This window comes from Sturnira hondurensis, unplaced genomic scaffold, assembly GCF_014824575.4.
Source record: "Sturnira hondurensis isolate 20B ecotype Veracruz unplaced genomic scaffold, ASM1482457v3 Scaffold0002633, whole genome shotgun sequence".
Lineage (NCBI taxonomy): Eukaryota > Metazoa > Chordata > Mammalia > Chiroptera > Phyllostomidae > Sturnira > Sturnira hondurensis.
This window is the reverse complement of record NW_028075264.1, coordinates 1,662,334-1,677,019: the sequence shown is the minus strand read 5'-3', so window position 1 is coordinate 1,677,019 and position 14,686 is coordinate 1,662,334. Positions and strand designations below refer to the sequence as shown.

Here is a 14,686-nt window from a genome sequence, read left to right as displayed (position 1 = left end):
AATCTTCAGTTCTTAATCTGCTACATTAATTGTCTCTTTTTTTGAAGATGCTAAATTGTAGTTACTTTATATATGAGTGGATTTTTATCTTCAATGATAGGCTAAATAGCTACATAGTTGTGGCAGTAGCAAGTGCATTACATTTTGAACAAAGCTTCTTTACCAAGCAGCGTGTGTGGCCCTGCTGTTACTGTATTGTCTGTAGGAAAAATACAGTGCACATGCTAATCATTTCAAATGGCCAAATCAATAGCTAGAAATTGCAGGAACTCTGATATACTGTATGTGATAGACATGTAGAATCAGGCAACAATCTTTTGATTATTGGCACTTTTGATAAGGGAGAAAACTAATGTTTTCAAAGCATGTAGTATTTGCATAATCAAGGAAAATTTCCCTAGCAACAATAATTATACGAACCTCTTACAAGTTCCTCCTCTAATTATCTATTTTATTCATAGATCATATCACCATTCATTAGGGGACACTTAAAAACATAATGAAACACTGCCTTAATGAAGATACATATGCACACATGTTTATGTGTGGGTGTTCATATGTATTGCTATAAAGAGTGGTTAAATTCTCAAATGACGTGGTCTATATATCAAAGTGTCCTTATAATGAAAACAAAACATGTTTATAATGAATATTTTCTCACCATACACAATATGGAGTTAAGAGAGTTTATGGACTGTATCCATAAACCAACCATTCATAATCAATGCCAACAGCTCAATATATAGGATCAAGAATGATAGATCTCAGTGTTGGAAGGAGCCTCAAGAGACATTTGGCTAATATTCTACCATTTTAAAAATGAGGCAGCTGAGATTCAAAGAAGTTAAGTGAGTTACTCAGGGTCACTGTGCTATGAATATACATACACACACATACAGCATCATCTCTCTGATGGACAAAAAAGATGGCCACAAGTCATAGGATGACCTGAAAGCAAATGTCCTTATAACAAATCCTATGGGAGCTTCAGGAACTAACCCTGCTTAGATCAGCTACATACTGAGAGTAACTCATGATTTCTGTTGTATTGCAAATACTACGTTCAAAAATACCCCTAGGCCTAATGTTTCATATTTCTCTAGCTGATTAATCCATTTCTCAGATATAGTATAATAAGAGGGGGTCACAGTAGACAAGAACAAGAGTTCCCCTGTCTATGTGAATGCTTGCTTTCTGTGAATTTCACTGTCAGGCATCTGTGAATAACAACAGACTTGAGAGGAAGTTTAACAAGAAGAGAGGAGTACAAAGCTCTAAACTCTGCTTTTATGCTCCTCCTCAAAGACTATGTGATGAAGAGAAACCAGATTTTATGAAAGAAACATAGTAGATGCATTTTACAATGTTGATACTGGAGGTTAGAGCCAATATCCTTGGTACAGGCTAACTGTATTACAGAGATTTCAGGGCAAGGAGTTACATTGTAAGGGAGCATGATTCGACCTATGCTATATCCAGATCTAAACCATGTTATAACAGGTTTCTATTGCCTTCCTCTTGAGGTGTTTTTAAAGACTAATGAGTTAACCTTTATGAAGTATCATGAGACCTTCGGGTTAAAGAAGACTATATCAAATATCAATTCAGTGCCACTAACAATACTCAACGCACCTAGAAAACAGATGGAAAATAATCAGTAAACCATTCACTGCAGTCCCCTTGGTGTCAGAGCAGCACTGTTAACATGCTAACAGCTAAGCTTCATGTGCTTAGAGGAAGAAAATGATCAATGGGAAAGAGCACATCCACGTTTGAAATGACATGATCCATTATAAGAATCAAATGTTAAATTGCTTCCTGTACTGAGCACGCTCAATTAAAAGACTGCACAGTGAGATCATCTCGGTGGTTAAATGTGCTCTGTGGGAACAACCTTTGTGGAGCTTAAAAATCACAGAAGGACTATTCCTACCATGACACTAGAGATTTGGAATGCATTTCCCTCCCCTAGTTTTCAACTTGGTAGTTTTATTAGGAAGGCTTTAGCCTGAGAGGCTGCTGAGTTTTGGATCATACCTATCCACCCCTATACTTGTTTCAGTAAGAGATGCTTCTAGCATTCTCTTGATTGGGTCCAGAATAGATGAATGTGGCTTTACTCCAGGATCTCTGGACAAAATATGTGTTATTCATGTACTTTGTATTTGATGCCCTTCATCTCCTTTAACTTTCCCATTTCAGTAAACTATCTATCTGAGCCTCAGCTCCTTGTCTAACTCTTCCTTCTTCCCTTGGCAGGGCTAAGGGTGGAGGAGTAAAAAAAAAAGTTCAACATGAGAAAAAAATCAACAAACTGAGTTTCTACTTTCAGGTCTATGGCCTTGTACAAGTTATTTAACCTCTCAGGCGCTCAGTGTCCTTGTGTTTTAGAAGCTTGTGTAGCTGTTCTTCATTGTTTAAGATCTGTCTCTCCCTGCCAGACTGTAAGCTTCACGAATGCAGAAATCTGTTTTCTCCACTGATGTAGCTCAAAAGTCTAACACATAGTAGGTGCTCAAGAAAATCTGATTAATGGACGGGTATTTCATATCTCCCATAGCAGTGTCACTATTCATCAAGTGTAGCAATGTTGAAATAATCAAATCAGTGATAATTTCTGTCTCTCCTTACACTTGCACAGTCATCAAGGTTTATATCCCAACCTCCCTCACGTCTGTCCATTCCTCTCCATCTGCCCTTAAATTCCCTTATAGCAAGGATTCATCATTGTTTACTATGTTCTCCAACCTCTTTTCAGGGTGATCTTTCTAAAACACAGACATGGTCATAATGCTAACCTCTTTAAACGCCTTCAATGGCTTTCCCACTGTCCTCAGGATCAAGTCCAAACTCCTAGGGATGACATGTAAGGCCCTTAATGATCTGTAAAGTCTTTTGTGACCCCTTCCTAGACCTTCAGGTATTGTTAAGTACACCCTGCACATTGCATCTGTCTCCCTTTTGTAGCAATTAGTGAAAGATATTCTAAATCATTATTCACATCAGGTGTTCAATAAATGTTTAGCAAATGAACAATTCAGTGAGATTAGAGTAGTGGGGTAGCTCTTACACCCAGGGATGAATTGTTTAACACCTTTGTGCCTCGGTATATAAGAATCCTTAGGGATGCCAAGGTAGGTGGACTACAAACCACATCTCTCAAACATGCAACCAGATATCTCTACCCTTTCCTCCAGATCTAATATTCTATGGGGCTACCACTTTTTCTCATCATCTGATTAGTTCTAATAAGTATGGTTTGAAGTGAGGGAGGAATAGGGTAGAGTTTAAGGTACTTCATCTGGCAGAGGGAAAGATGGCAAGTATAGAGGCATGTTCATAATTAGCCTTTACCTCTCTTTCTGAATAATTTTCTTCTTTGCTGACAGAACTGTGCATTCCTGTTTGTAGTAGGCACGAGGGGTGGCTTGAACAAAGAGAAACTCTCAGCACATGAAATTTAATGTTGGTTCATATGGAATACAAACATCTAAATTTGGGCAACTGCTGAGTGGTACATGAACAGGAATTTTACCCATTTCTGAGCCACCAGGAAGGACACATAAAGGACGTGAGTAGCAAGAGGGACAAATTGTATGATACAGAATCACTATTCAATCACTGTTTATTAAATCCTACCTAAAGAGAAAGTTTTTCATTAAATGTTAAGAACCCAATCATGGAGAAGATATTAAATGTGGATGTTTTCTATGTTTTCTTCAATCTAATTTTCCACTCTTCCTGGACAAGAACGTGCTTTCCTATGGTCTAAACTCTGTCCTAAATATTTGTCTCAAACTCAGATTTCTCCCGTAAGGCTCATTCTTGGCTATCAGTCACTCACTATACATATCCACCAGGATCTTCCACAGACAACTCCAACTCAGCATGCCCACAACTGAGCTCACTGTGTCCCTCTGCTGCAAACCTGCTTTTCCACCTATGCTTCTTTTCCCTCTCAGCTGGTAGTGCTTCCTACTACCCAGCCTCCAAAGTAGTTATCCCTAGCTCCTCACTTTCTCTTATCTACTATGGTAACGCTTTCCTGGTCTGTCTCTGCCTCAACATTCTCATAACTGCAGTTTCATTTCAGGCTTTCTCCACTATCTCACTCCTGGACTACTCCAATTATCTCATTGCACTTGCCTCTGACAACCCTATATCATCCACCTCCAATTGGTCCTCTTGGTAAATGTCAGAGTGGTCTATCTAAGATGTAGTTTCTTACAAACCACTCCACGGCTTCTTAGTGTGTCAGGAGAAAATGCAAATTCCTTAGCATAGCATGCAAATAAAACTCTTGTTGTTTCTGGTCCCTGCCCATCTCTCCAATTTTACCTTCTTCTGGATTCCTATGTTGAAGCTATACCCAATGACTTGCAAGTCCCCAAAATGTGCCATTTGGACTCACACCTCTACTTCTTTAAGTTATGCTCTCTGCCTGGAGTATTCTTTCCTCTCTGGGCCACTTGGTAAAACATGTATGGTAAGTCTTCCCTTAACGTTATTGATAGGTTTTGAGACTTTAAGTGAAATGACACATAAAGAAATCAATTTTACCACAGGCTAATTGACATAAACAAGACAAGTTCCTAGGGTATCTCATCAATGTTATAATGAAATGACATGGAACAAAACCTGATATGGGAACCTGCTATAATATAATCATCTCTCTAGCATTCACCAAAAACTTAAAAGTGAAATTGCCTTATGACCCAGAGATCCAGTTCTGACAAATATATCCTAAGAAACTCAAAACACTATTGTTCATTCACATGTTAAGACTCCTCCAAAGTCTTGCCTGACTGTAGCGCCTCTTCTCACAGAAATAATATACCGCATCCTCTTTGTGCTCTCTGCCATGTGGCCCTGAACATTGCTTAACAGTATGTTTTTATCCATGGTGAATTAGATGATGGGCTCCTAGATGACAGTATAGTGTAGTGGGTAAATGTGCAGAATGTGAAGCCAGAATACCTTAGTCTAGATTCTAACTTTGACACTTGTTATATGGGTAACTTTGGGCAAGTGATTTAACCTCTTTGTGCTTCACTTTGCACTCCTGCAAAATAGGCATAATTATAGTACTTATCTCTTAGGTTGTCATAAAAATTAAGTGAATATATGTATAACACTTAAAATAATGCCTAAGACATAATAATTATGATGTACATGTGTGTTCTAATAATAGTACTAATGTTAATATTATTATTTTAAACTTGAAGTGCTAGGCCATACTATATCTGATGCATGGAAGAATAAAATGTATTCAATAACATTTCATAAATTAATAATCAGGTTAGAGCCATACTGGACAGTCCCATAGTGCCCGGTCACTTCACTTTTGTAACCCTCCTCTAACTTGTCCAATGTGCTTTCTCTACTATAAATTCCTTCTGTGCATGGACCATGACCATCTCGATCACCACTATATCTCTAGCACCAAGCACACGGCAGGCACACATACATTTGCTAAGTATATCAATGAATTATTTTTTTAAGATTTTCATTTTAGTCATTATTACATTGTCTATAGCATTTTAATCATTTTCTAAAATAACAGCATGTGAGATCCAAGATGAAGTGAAAGCTAAACTAACTTCCTCTGAGGAACAATCTGGCATTGCAACTAAATTGCAGAGAAATTATCCAGAATCAGCAACTGAACACTAGCTGGAGAGAAGCCTTATGACGACAGACAGTGAGAAGAAACTGTTTCACCACAATGAGACTGGTAGGCAGTGCAGAGGAGGACTGGATGGGATTCCACAGGTGGCAGCTGAAGTGCCGGAAGGATGTTTCAGTGGGAGGGAGGTTCCTCCTGAGAAGGGTGGGATCTAAACCCTAAGCTGGGTTCCACAGACTATAGCACCAGAGCCAAGGAGAAAAGCACAGATAACCTCCAGCTGTAAAAAGCAGGATTTTTGTCTGCAAAGGAGAGATGACTGGAGACACAAAGAGCCTCTTAAAGGGCCAATGCACAATATTTCACTTGCAGCCACTTATCTTGGGCTCCAGCAGAGGGAAAGCAGAGTGGACTAGAGATGTGTGAGGAGAGTCTGGGGTTGGTGACTCTGGTGAGAAAACTGAAGGAACAGCCACCAGAATTCTTGTGCTGAGGGATGGCAGAAGCCATCTTTCTCAGGCGTAGCAATAACCCCTGAGAGACATCAGCCTAAAGGGAAGCTATATCCTCTCTCACAGGAGTTACTCTGCTCCACCCTGTGGAGGTTACACTGAGCTGTTAATTACAGCTTGATCACTTTAATAACTGAGCAGTTTAATGACTGATTAGTTTAATGACTTAGGCAGAAAATACAAAGAGGCAGCCAAAATGTAAAGACAAAGAAACAGACCCCAAATGAAAAAACAAAAGAATTATCCAGAAGAAACCCTAGATGAAATGGAGGCAAGCAATTTATCACAATGGAGTTTAGAGTAATGTTTATAAGGATACTCAAAAGCATGAAAAAGATATAGAAACCATAAAAAAGGATCAGACAAAAATAGAGAATGCAATATCTGAAATAAATAATACACAGGAAGGAATAAACAGTAAGATATATGAAGCAGAAGACTGAATCAGTGATTTGGAGCATAAGGCAGAAAAAAAAAACAAGCAGAGCAGCAAAAGGAAAAAAAATCTCAAAATTACGAGAACTTAAGAAACATTTTGAACAACATGAAATGTAATAACATCCACATCATGGGAATACCAGAAGAACAACAGAGTGAGCAAGGGATCAAGAACCTATTTGAAGAACTAATGACTGCAAATTTCCCTAATCTGGTGAAGGATAAAGACACACAAGTTCAGGAAGCTCAGAGTCCCAAACAAGTTGGACCCAAAGAGGCCTACACTGAGACATGTCATAATTAAAATGAGAAGGTTTAAAGACAAGGGGAAAATTCTAAAAGCCACAAGAGAAAAGCAGGTAGTAACCTACAAGGGAGCACCAATTAGACTGTCATCTAATTTCTCAACAGAGACCCTTCAGGCTAGAAGGGAGCAGCATGAAATATTTAAGGTGATGAAAAGCAAGGCCCTACAACCAAGGCTACTTTACCCAGTAAGGCTAGCATTTAAAATCAAAGGAAAATAAGGAGCTTCCCAGACAAGAAAAAGGTAAAGAATTCTGTTGACATCATAACCAGTACTGCAACAAATGTTAAAGAGCTTTCTTGAAGAAGAAGGAAAAAAAAGAAAAGAAAAAAGGAAGAAAAGAAGAGGAGGAGGAGGAGGAAGAAAGAAGAAGAAGAGGAAGAAGAAGAAGAAGAAGAGGAAGAGAGAAGAAGAAGAAGAAGAAGAAGAAGAAGAAGAAGAAGAAGAAGAAGAAGAAGAAGAAGAAGAAGAAGAAATAATTTAACAGAGGAAAACAGCCTAACAATAAAATGACACTGCATAAGTATCTATCAATAATCACCTTAAATGCAAATGGCTTAAATGCTCCAACAAAAAGACAGAGGGTAGCTAAATGAATAAGAAAACAAGATCCATGTATGCGCTGCCTTCAAGAGGCCCATCTCAGATCAAAAGATACACACAGACTAAAAGTAAGGGGATGGAAAAAATATTTCATGCAAATGGAAAGGAAAAAAAGCTGGGGTAGCAATACTTATATCTGACAAAATAGACTTTCAAACCAGGCTATAATAGGAGTCAAAGAAGGACACTACATATGATAAAGGGAATAATCCAGCAAGAGGATATAAGATATCCCAACATATTCCAACATAAGAACACCTAAATATTCTCTTATCCCAACATAAGAGTACCTAAATATGTGAAGGAAATTTTGATGGACATAAAGGGAGAGATTGACAGAAATACAGTCATGGTTGGGGAAAATTATAAGACACTGAAGAAAGAAACTGAAGGATACAAATAAGTGGGATCACATACCATGCTCATGGATAGGAAAATTAACATCATTAAAATGTCCACACTATCCAAAGCAATATATAGATTCAATGCAACTCCTATCAAGAATCTAATGATGTATTTCACAGAACTAGAACAAATATTTAAAAAATGTGCATGAAACCTCAAAAGACCCCACATAGTGACAGCAATCCTGAGAAAGAAAGAAAAATTTGGAGGAATCACACCACTTAACATCAAATTATACGATATGGCCCAAGCAATCAAAACAGCATAGTATTGGCATAAAAATGGGTACATAGATCAATGGAATAGAATAGGGAACCCAGAAATAAACCCACACTTTTATAATCAGTTCATATTCTACACAGGAAGCAAGCACATATAATGAGCTAAAGATAGTTTATTCAATAAATGGTGTTGGGGAAAATTAGACAGATACATGCAGAAAAATGAATCTAGAACACCTTCTTATACCACACCAAGAATAAATTCAAAATGGACCAAAGACTCAAATGTTAGACCCAAAACCATAAAATTGGAGAAGAAAACATAGGCAGCAAAATTTCAGAAATTGCTTCTAGCAACATTTTATCAGATATATTTCCCCAGGCAAGGGAAACAAAAGAAAAAAAGAAAGAAATGGGACTATATCAAACTAAAAAGTTCTTGCACAGCACAGGAAATCACCAATAAAATAAAAACACAACCCACAGAATAGGAGAACATATTCACTTATACATGTGATAAGGGGTTAATATCCAAAACTTATAAGGTACTTAAAAAACACCAAAGGAAACAAACAACCCAATTACAAAATGGGCAATGGACCTGAATAGAGTTTTCTAAGGAGGACATATAGATGGCCAACAGACATATGAAAAGATGCTCAATGTCACTAATAATCAATTTAAAACCACAATGAGATACCATTTCACATCTGTCAGGATGGCCATCATCAATTAATCAACAAACAACAAGTCCTGGTGAGAATGTGGAGAAACCAAAACACTTTTGCCCTGTTGGTGGGAATGCAGACTGATGCAGCCACTGTGGAAAGCGTTATAGAGATAACTCCAAAAATTAAAAATGGATCTGCCTTTTGACCCAGCAATCCCACTTCAGGGAATATATCTGAAGGAACCCAAAAGACTAATTTGAAAGAACATAAGCACCTCTGTGTTCATTGCAGTGTTATTTACAATCACCAACATATGGAAGCAGCTTAAGTGTCCATCATTAGATGAGTGGATAAAACAACTGTGGCTCATGTACACATGGAAATACTACTCGGCCATAAAAAAAAGAGGAAAAGTTTACCCTTTGCAAAAGTATGGATGGACCTGGAGAACATTATGCTAAGTGAAATAAGCCAGTCAGAGAAAGACAAATACCATATGATTTCACTCATATGTGGAATCTAATGAAAAAACTGAACTAACAAGCAAAACAGAAATAGATTCATAGATGGAGAGCAAATGACACCTAGTAGGGGCCTGGTTAGGGGGTGGAGTAATTGAGCAAAAAGGATTCACAGGCATGGACAACAGGGTGGCAATTGCTGAGGGGAGGAAGGTATAAGGGGACTAAATGGTAATGCAATGAAATACAATGAAGATTAAACTTAAAGAAAAAAAAGATTGGATGGATGTTGGCAATCTGCGTGGCCAGGAAAAAATATCATGGGCCTATTTTTACTGAACTGTACCTATCTGGAGTTTGTAAACAGAATCATATAACCACTTAGAAATGTTAATGAGGTGTTGCCATGAAACCATCTTTCACTATAAAATAAACTGTGTGCCCAACATCAGAAAAATAAAATAAAATTATAACATGCAATCTTCTCTCCTATATTATTTCCATGTGAGGCAGGGAAATTTCATACAGTGAAGCATTAGACTAGAATTAATTCTCTTAACAGAGATTTACCCCTTTCTTTATAGCACAGGATTGCAGACTTTCTTGCACGAGATCATTCAGTGATACAAAAGATCTCACAAAGCACCTGTTGCTCTGCTCCTGCTTATCATATATCATTTAACATCCCCAAACAAAATAGACAGAGGCTCTATAGGAGTTATCATCTAGCAATTCTACTCATTTAATGAGCACACGGTCTGAGGATAAGAAGAAAAGTTATAAAGAACGATCCTCTAGTTTAGGTGGGAAAACGAGTCGTGTACACAAATTCCTACAGCATGATGCCCTATTTACTCTCTAGCGCTGAGTATGGTAGGGTTTCAGAGGATCTTGGTGATGTGATCAGGAAACATTATACGGAATATTTAAAATTGTCAATAATGCTGTTTAAGAACCTATAGGGCCAGGTGGATGCCTGAAATTGTGGGGGATCACTCTGCAGAGTCCATCATTATCTAACCACTATGCTATACACCTGAAATGAATACAAAATAATACTGAATGTATACTGTAATTAATTTTTTAAAAAATATTTGAAAAAAATGTAGTTTGTCTAGGTGGATGGGTTGGATTTTCATTGGTGGAAATGTAATAGCATTCCTTGCTGAGGAAAGGGCATAGAGAATAGTGTGATGTAAGGGGGGTAAGGGGGGGCACACAGATTACTTTAGCAGGGGAGGGATTTATTGAGAAGGCAGAAATAGAAGACAATCTAGAGACAGAGATTCAAAATAGTTTGTAATAAGAGGCTAGGATATTTGAAGTTTACCTCTGGACAATGGAGAACTGTGGATGATGTTAGGGTAGGGAATAGAACAACAAAATCAAGCTTGTGGGAATTGTAATTGGGCAATGATATGGCAAATACAGAGAGTTTATGTGCTAAGTTGTGCTTCTAAGTGATGGGACACCGAGTGGAAATATGTAGCAGATGGTTGGAAATGAAGGATTATTTGAGTTTGGGGAAATCCGGATTTGAAATAGTCAGTAGAGTACCAATAATAGGAGCCTTAGGAATGGATGAAACACTGCAGGAGAATACAGAATGCAGACAGAGGTTCTAGCACAGACCAATGACAATGAAAATACTATTAAAAAACTCAGCCGTATGTTGTATATAAAAATCCAGTAAAATACTAGCCCAGGAAATACTTGGAAGACCCTTACAACCCATGAAAGGCATACAGATGAGCCTTTAAGGAGTACTACCTTAAGGCAAAGGCCAGTGAGAACCTGGGAGAGCAAGAACAAGAAGGAGATAACTCCAAGGTACCTGTCGAGCAGTCAGATCCTGTCCACTTGGGGTCACAGCTGCACATTCCAGTGTCCAGAAGAAAAGTTCCATGTCCTGAGCACTGCTCTTGACATATGGGAAGTGGAGTTTCACAGTTGATTCCTCCCCAACCAGTAGAACAGTGACACTCTCCTTTCACACAGATGCCATGGCTGGAACACATTGGGTCCAAGCAATCTTCTAAAGGCCCAAAACATGGGAAAAACGAAGTGAGTAGGTATGGCCATTATATGACATGAGATCCTCACATTGATTTCCTAATATTATGCCATTTCTGCTGTTTTAATTACGCAATCATATGACTGAGGTCAACATGACTGTGTTTAAACCAAAAAATATTAACACTTAAAAATATGGTTTGATATCATAAAGATCACATCCTAAATTTACAAAAAAAGGAAACCATACATATATCGTGTGAAATTTTTTGTCGTGTGTAGCACTTGTACATCTATCAGTGGGTGTGCCAGTGTAGGCCTGTGATGGAAATTCCTTGGCTTTGCAAAAAACGCCCAAGAACATTTGGTAAGTCATTCCTTGTCTTTTCTGAAATTGGGGTCAGAGCACCCAGAAATGCCTTTTACTTACCATGTATAGAGGAGTTGATTTATTTTTAAGGTTGAATTGTTCAAGGCAACAAGTGAAGTGACTGCTGTTGCATGAACTCATACAATAAAAAAATTTATTATAACCTCTCATTTATTCTTTAGAAGCGCTAAAAATGCAATAGATTAAACCCAATTGAAAAATTCGTGTGGCTTCTCTTTCTATCAGGACATGGTGACAGTTTCTAATGTTTCAGAATATCACAAATTCCATTTCTTTTGCATGGTTCTGAAAAGTTTTGAACACATGTATAATTTTTGGACACACATATCCATTTTTAGAGAAATGGATGAACTGTATTAGAAGTAGATTCTTATGTTTGCCTCAGGGAGAATTGTTTTATCCTTTTACCTGCATGACCATGGAAACTAGAAAAGTTGATGCACAAACTTTTAGTCTTCCCATTCACATGAGGCCAAATAATTCACCATGACGCAGATGTATGCTCTGAATTACTTTTCCAGCAATGAAAAAAGATTGATACAATCTGCTATCATTTGCAAGATAAGCCTAGTTTGAGGGTGTGGTATGGCCATGGAACAGAGTAAGTTTAAACAAGCATTTAGTATGATTGCCATTATAATCAGCCCATGATCTCGGAATCATAGGCACAATGCTTTAATACCTGAGCTAGTCAGCAATTAAATATCAGGAGGTGCATCTAATTTTATTTATTTGCTATTTGGAGGGGAGGAAAATGTCTAAAGTATAGAATGTTGTATCAGAAGGAAGCCATTTGGTTATACTAAAATACAAGAAAATTTCATAATTGAACAATAATAAAAAAGAAAAGAAAATTTTAATAAGCAATAATTAACTTAATATAATTTATTTTATTAAAAAGCTACCTTCAATGAATAGGTAAGAAACACTTAAATCAGAGGCATATAGTTACATGGCTGAAGGGGCCAGGCAGGTGGCACACAGGGATGCAATGGGTTGGATGTGAGAAAACAGAGTGTGCTGGGAGTGAACTGAGAACACTGTAAAGGAAACTATTGCTCCTCAGCTCTAGCTGACTGCCACCACGTAGCCATGTGAGCCCAGGGTTTCAAGTTGTTCACAAGGGGCTAGCAATAGAGGTTTTTCTATGAGACTTCTCTATTTTAAAATTTTGGCAAATCAGTCACATTAGACAATGACAAAAACACCACTACCACCACCGCTTAAGAGAACCAAACAGCCATCCACAAGCCCAGTTCTACTTGTGGGCTCTTGGTCTGTGATGTCTGACTTAAAACTTTTTTTCTATTGTATCTGAAAAGTTTAGACTGCTAAGTGTGTAATTCCATGCTATCTTGGTTATATTACAATTTTTTAGTGATGCCTAGAATGCTAAGTCCTTTTTCAATTGCTTATGTAATTTAAGTAAAAGAGCCTAAATTCATTAGGTTAGTTTTCATGGCAAATTGTACATGTTGTGATAGCACCATTTTGGGGGTGAATGTGTGTGTCCATAGCAAAGAATTTACAACTTAAATATTATGAATGCAGTTGGATCAGCATGCAAACAATTTCTAAAAGTCTCAGGAGCTCAGGTGCCTCGGCATTCACTGGAACAGATACAATCTCCACACCAAAATTCTACTACTGCTAATGCATTGGAGGTGAAAAGTTAAACTCTTGCCTGCTCATGGAGTGGAATGAGATTAAATCCTTTAGAATGCTGTGTAATGGTCTTAATGAGCCATCTTTAAAAAGTAATTATAGAGCATTTTCAGCAGCTTCTTTCCTGAACAATAGTTGTGATGAGACCATCTCCCATGGTAATGGTTTAATGTTATTTCTGAAATCAGTCTTATTTCAGGAATGTAGCATGAAAAAGGTCTGATTACTAGTAAACTTATTTTCCAATGTGACTCTTTAAATGATAAAACTATTGTCATTTCAAAATATGTTTAGGGTGTGTAAAGGTTCCTTTGGGGTGAATTTTAATATAAAGGCACTGCCTTGAGACTCATTAGTAATAAATCTGCTTCTTTAGGCATGGAGGTCAAGTTTCAGCATGAGGTATGTAAAAATAAATAATATGAAGCAATCATAATGGTAATTACAAATCACTTCCAAAGAAAAAATTCATGAAATGGTTCCAAATGTGCATATATTATTTTTATCAGGTGCTTTAAAATAAGATATAGCCTAGTGCACTCTGTAATAATGAAAACATACTCATCAACACCTAAAATCATCAATATGGAAATTCTCAAGTTATAAAACAGTGTTAAAATGAGGGGAGAAATGCCATTTTTCATTATTGCTCTGCAAGTATCTCAGATATGGCCTCGTGTTAAGATTAGAGACTGTCAGGAGAGAGAGGAGGAGTCGCTCCCCTGACTCCAACTCCCTGCTCCATATACAAAGCAGGCACGCAGTGCATTTATGAGTTGTTAAGACCACTTCTATCTCTACTAGAGGCATAGAATGGTGCCTTGGACAATTCAGTGGGAGCAAAGCCTGAAGAAATAGATTGGAATGGGGCTCTGACCTTCTTCGCATATTTCTCCTTTGTATCCTGGCACACAGATGCAGACTCCCATGATGCAGGTGCCATGACCAAAGCATGTTGGGTCAATGCACTGTTCTTCTGGAACATCACACTCGGGCCCCTTCCAGCCATTTCGGCAGACACAGTGTCCTTTCTCGTATTCTCCATTCCCACCACACAGCACAGGGCATGAATCTGAAGATTGGCAAATGAACTTTTAATGTTCTCATAATGCTTTTAAACTCTCCAACAAGCAATTTGCTATTGATTCTTGTATAATATTTCAGGCAAAAAAATTGTACTATTTCTATCTTAACCTTTATTGAATAGGCACACGTTTGTGATTACAAACAGAATTTTCCTCTTATGGGAGTGAGATATTGATAAATTATAAACCTATCCTAAGTAGAGAAATTATTTCAAGTATTCGATGTTGATTCCATCATACACTTAATTAATAATAATTATTATCACCATTTGTATAAACTAGGGATTT

General features: G+C 37.6%; 1 protein-coding gene across 1 annotated transcript in view; it reads right to left on the bottom strand.

The window, feature by feature from the left end:
• Positions 1 to 14,686, bottom strand: part of TENM1 (teneurin transmembrane protein 1) — a 397,683-nt gene that overhangs the window by 258,839 nt on the left and 124,158 nt on the right. The window contains exons 8-9 of the mRNA XM_037040336.1: positions 14,191 to 14,385; positions 11,079 to 11,279 (exon numbers count right to left, since the gene is read on the bottom strand). Coding sequence (XP_036896231.1) covers positions 11,079 to 11,279; positions 14,191 to 14,385 — 396 coding nt within the window. The remainder of the gene's footprint in view (positions 1 to 11,078; positions 11,280 to 14,190; positions 14,386 to 14,686) is intronic.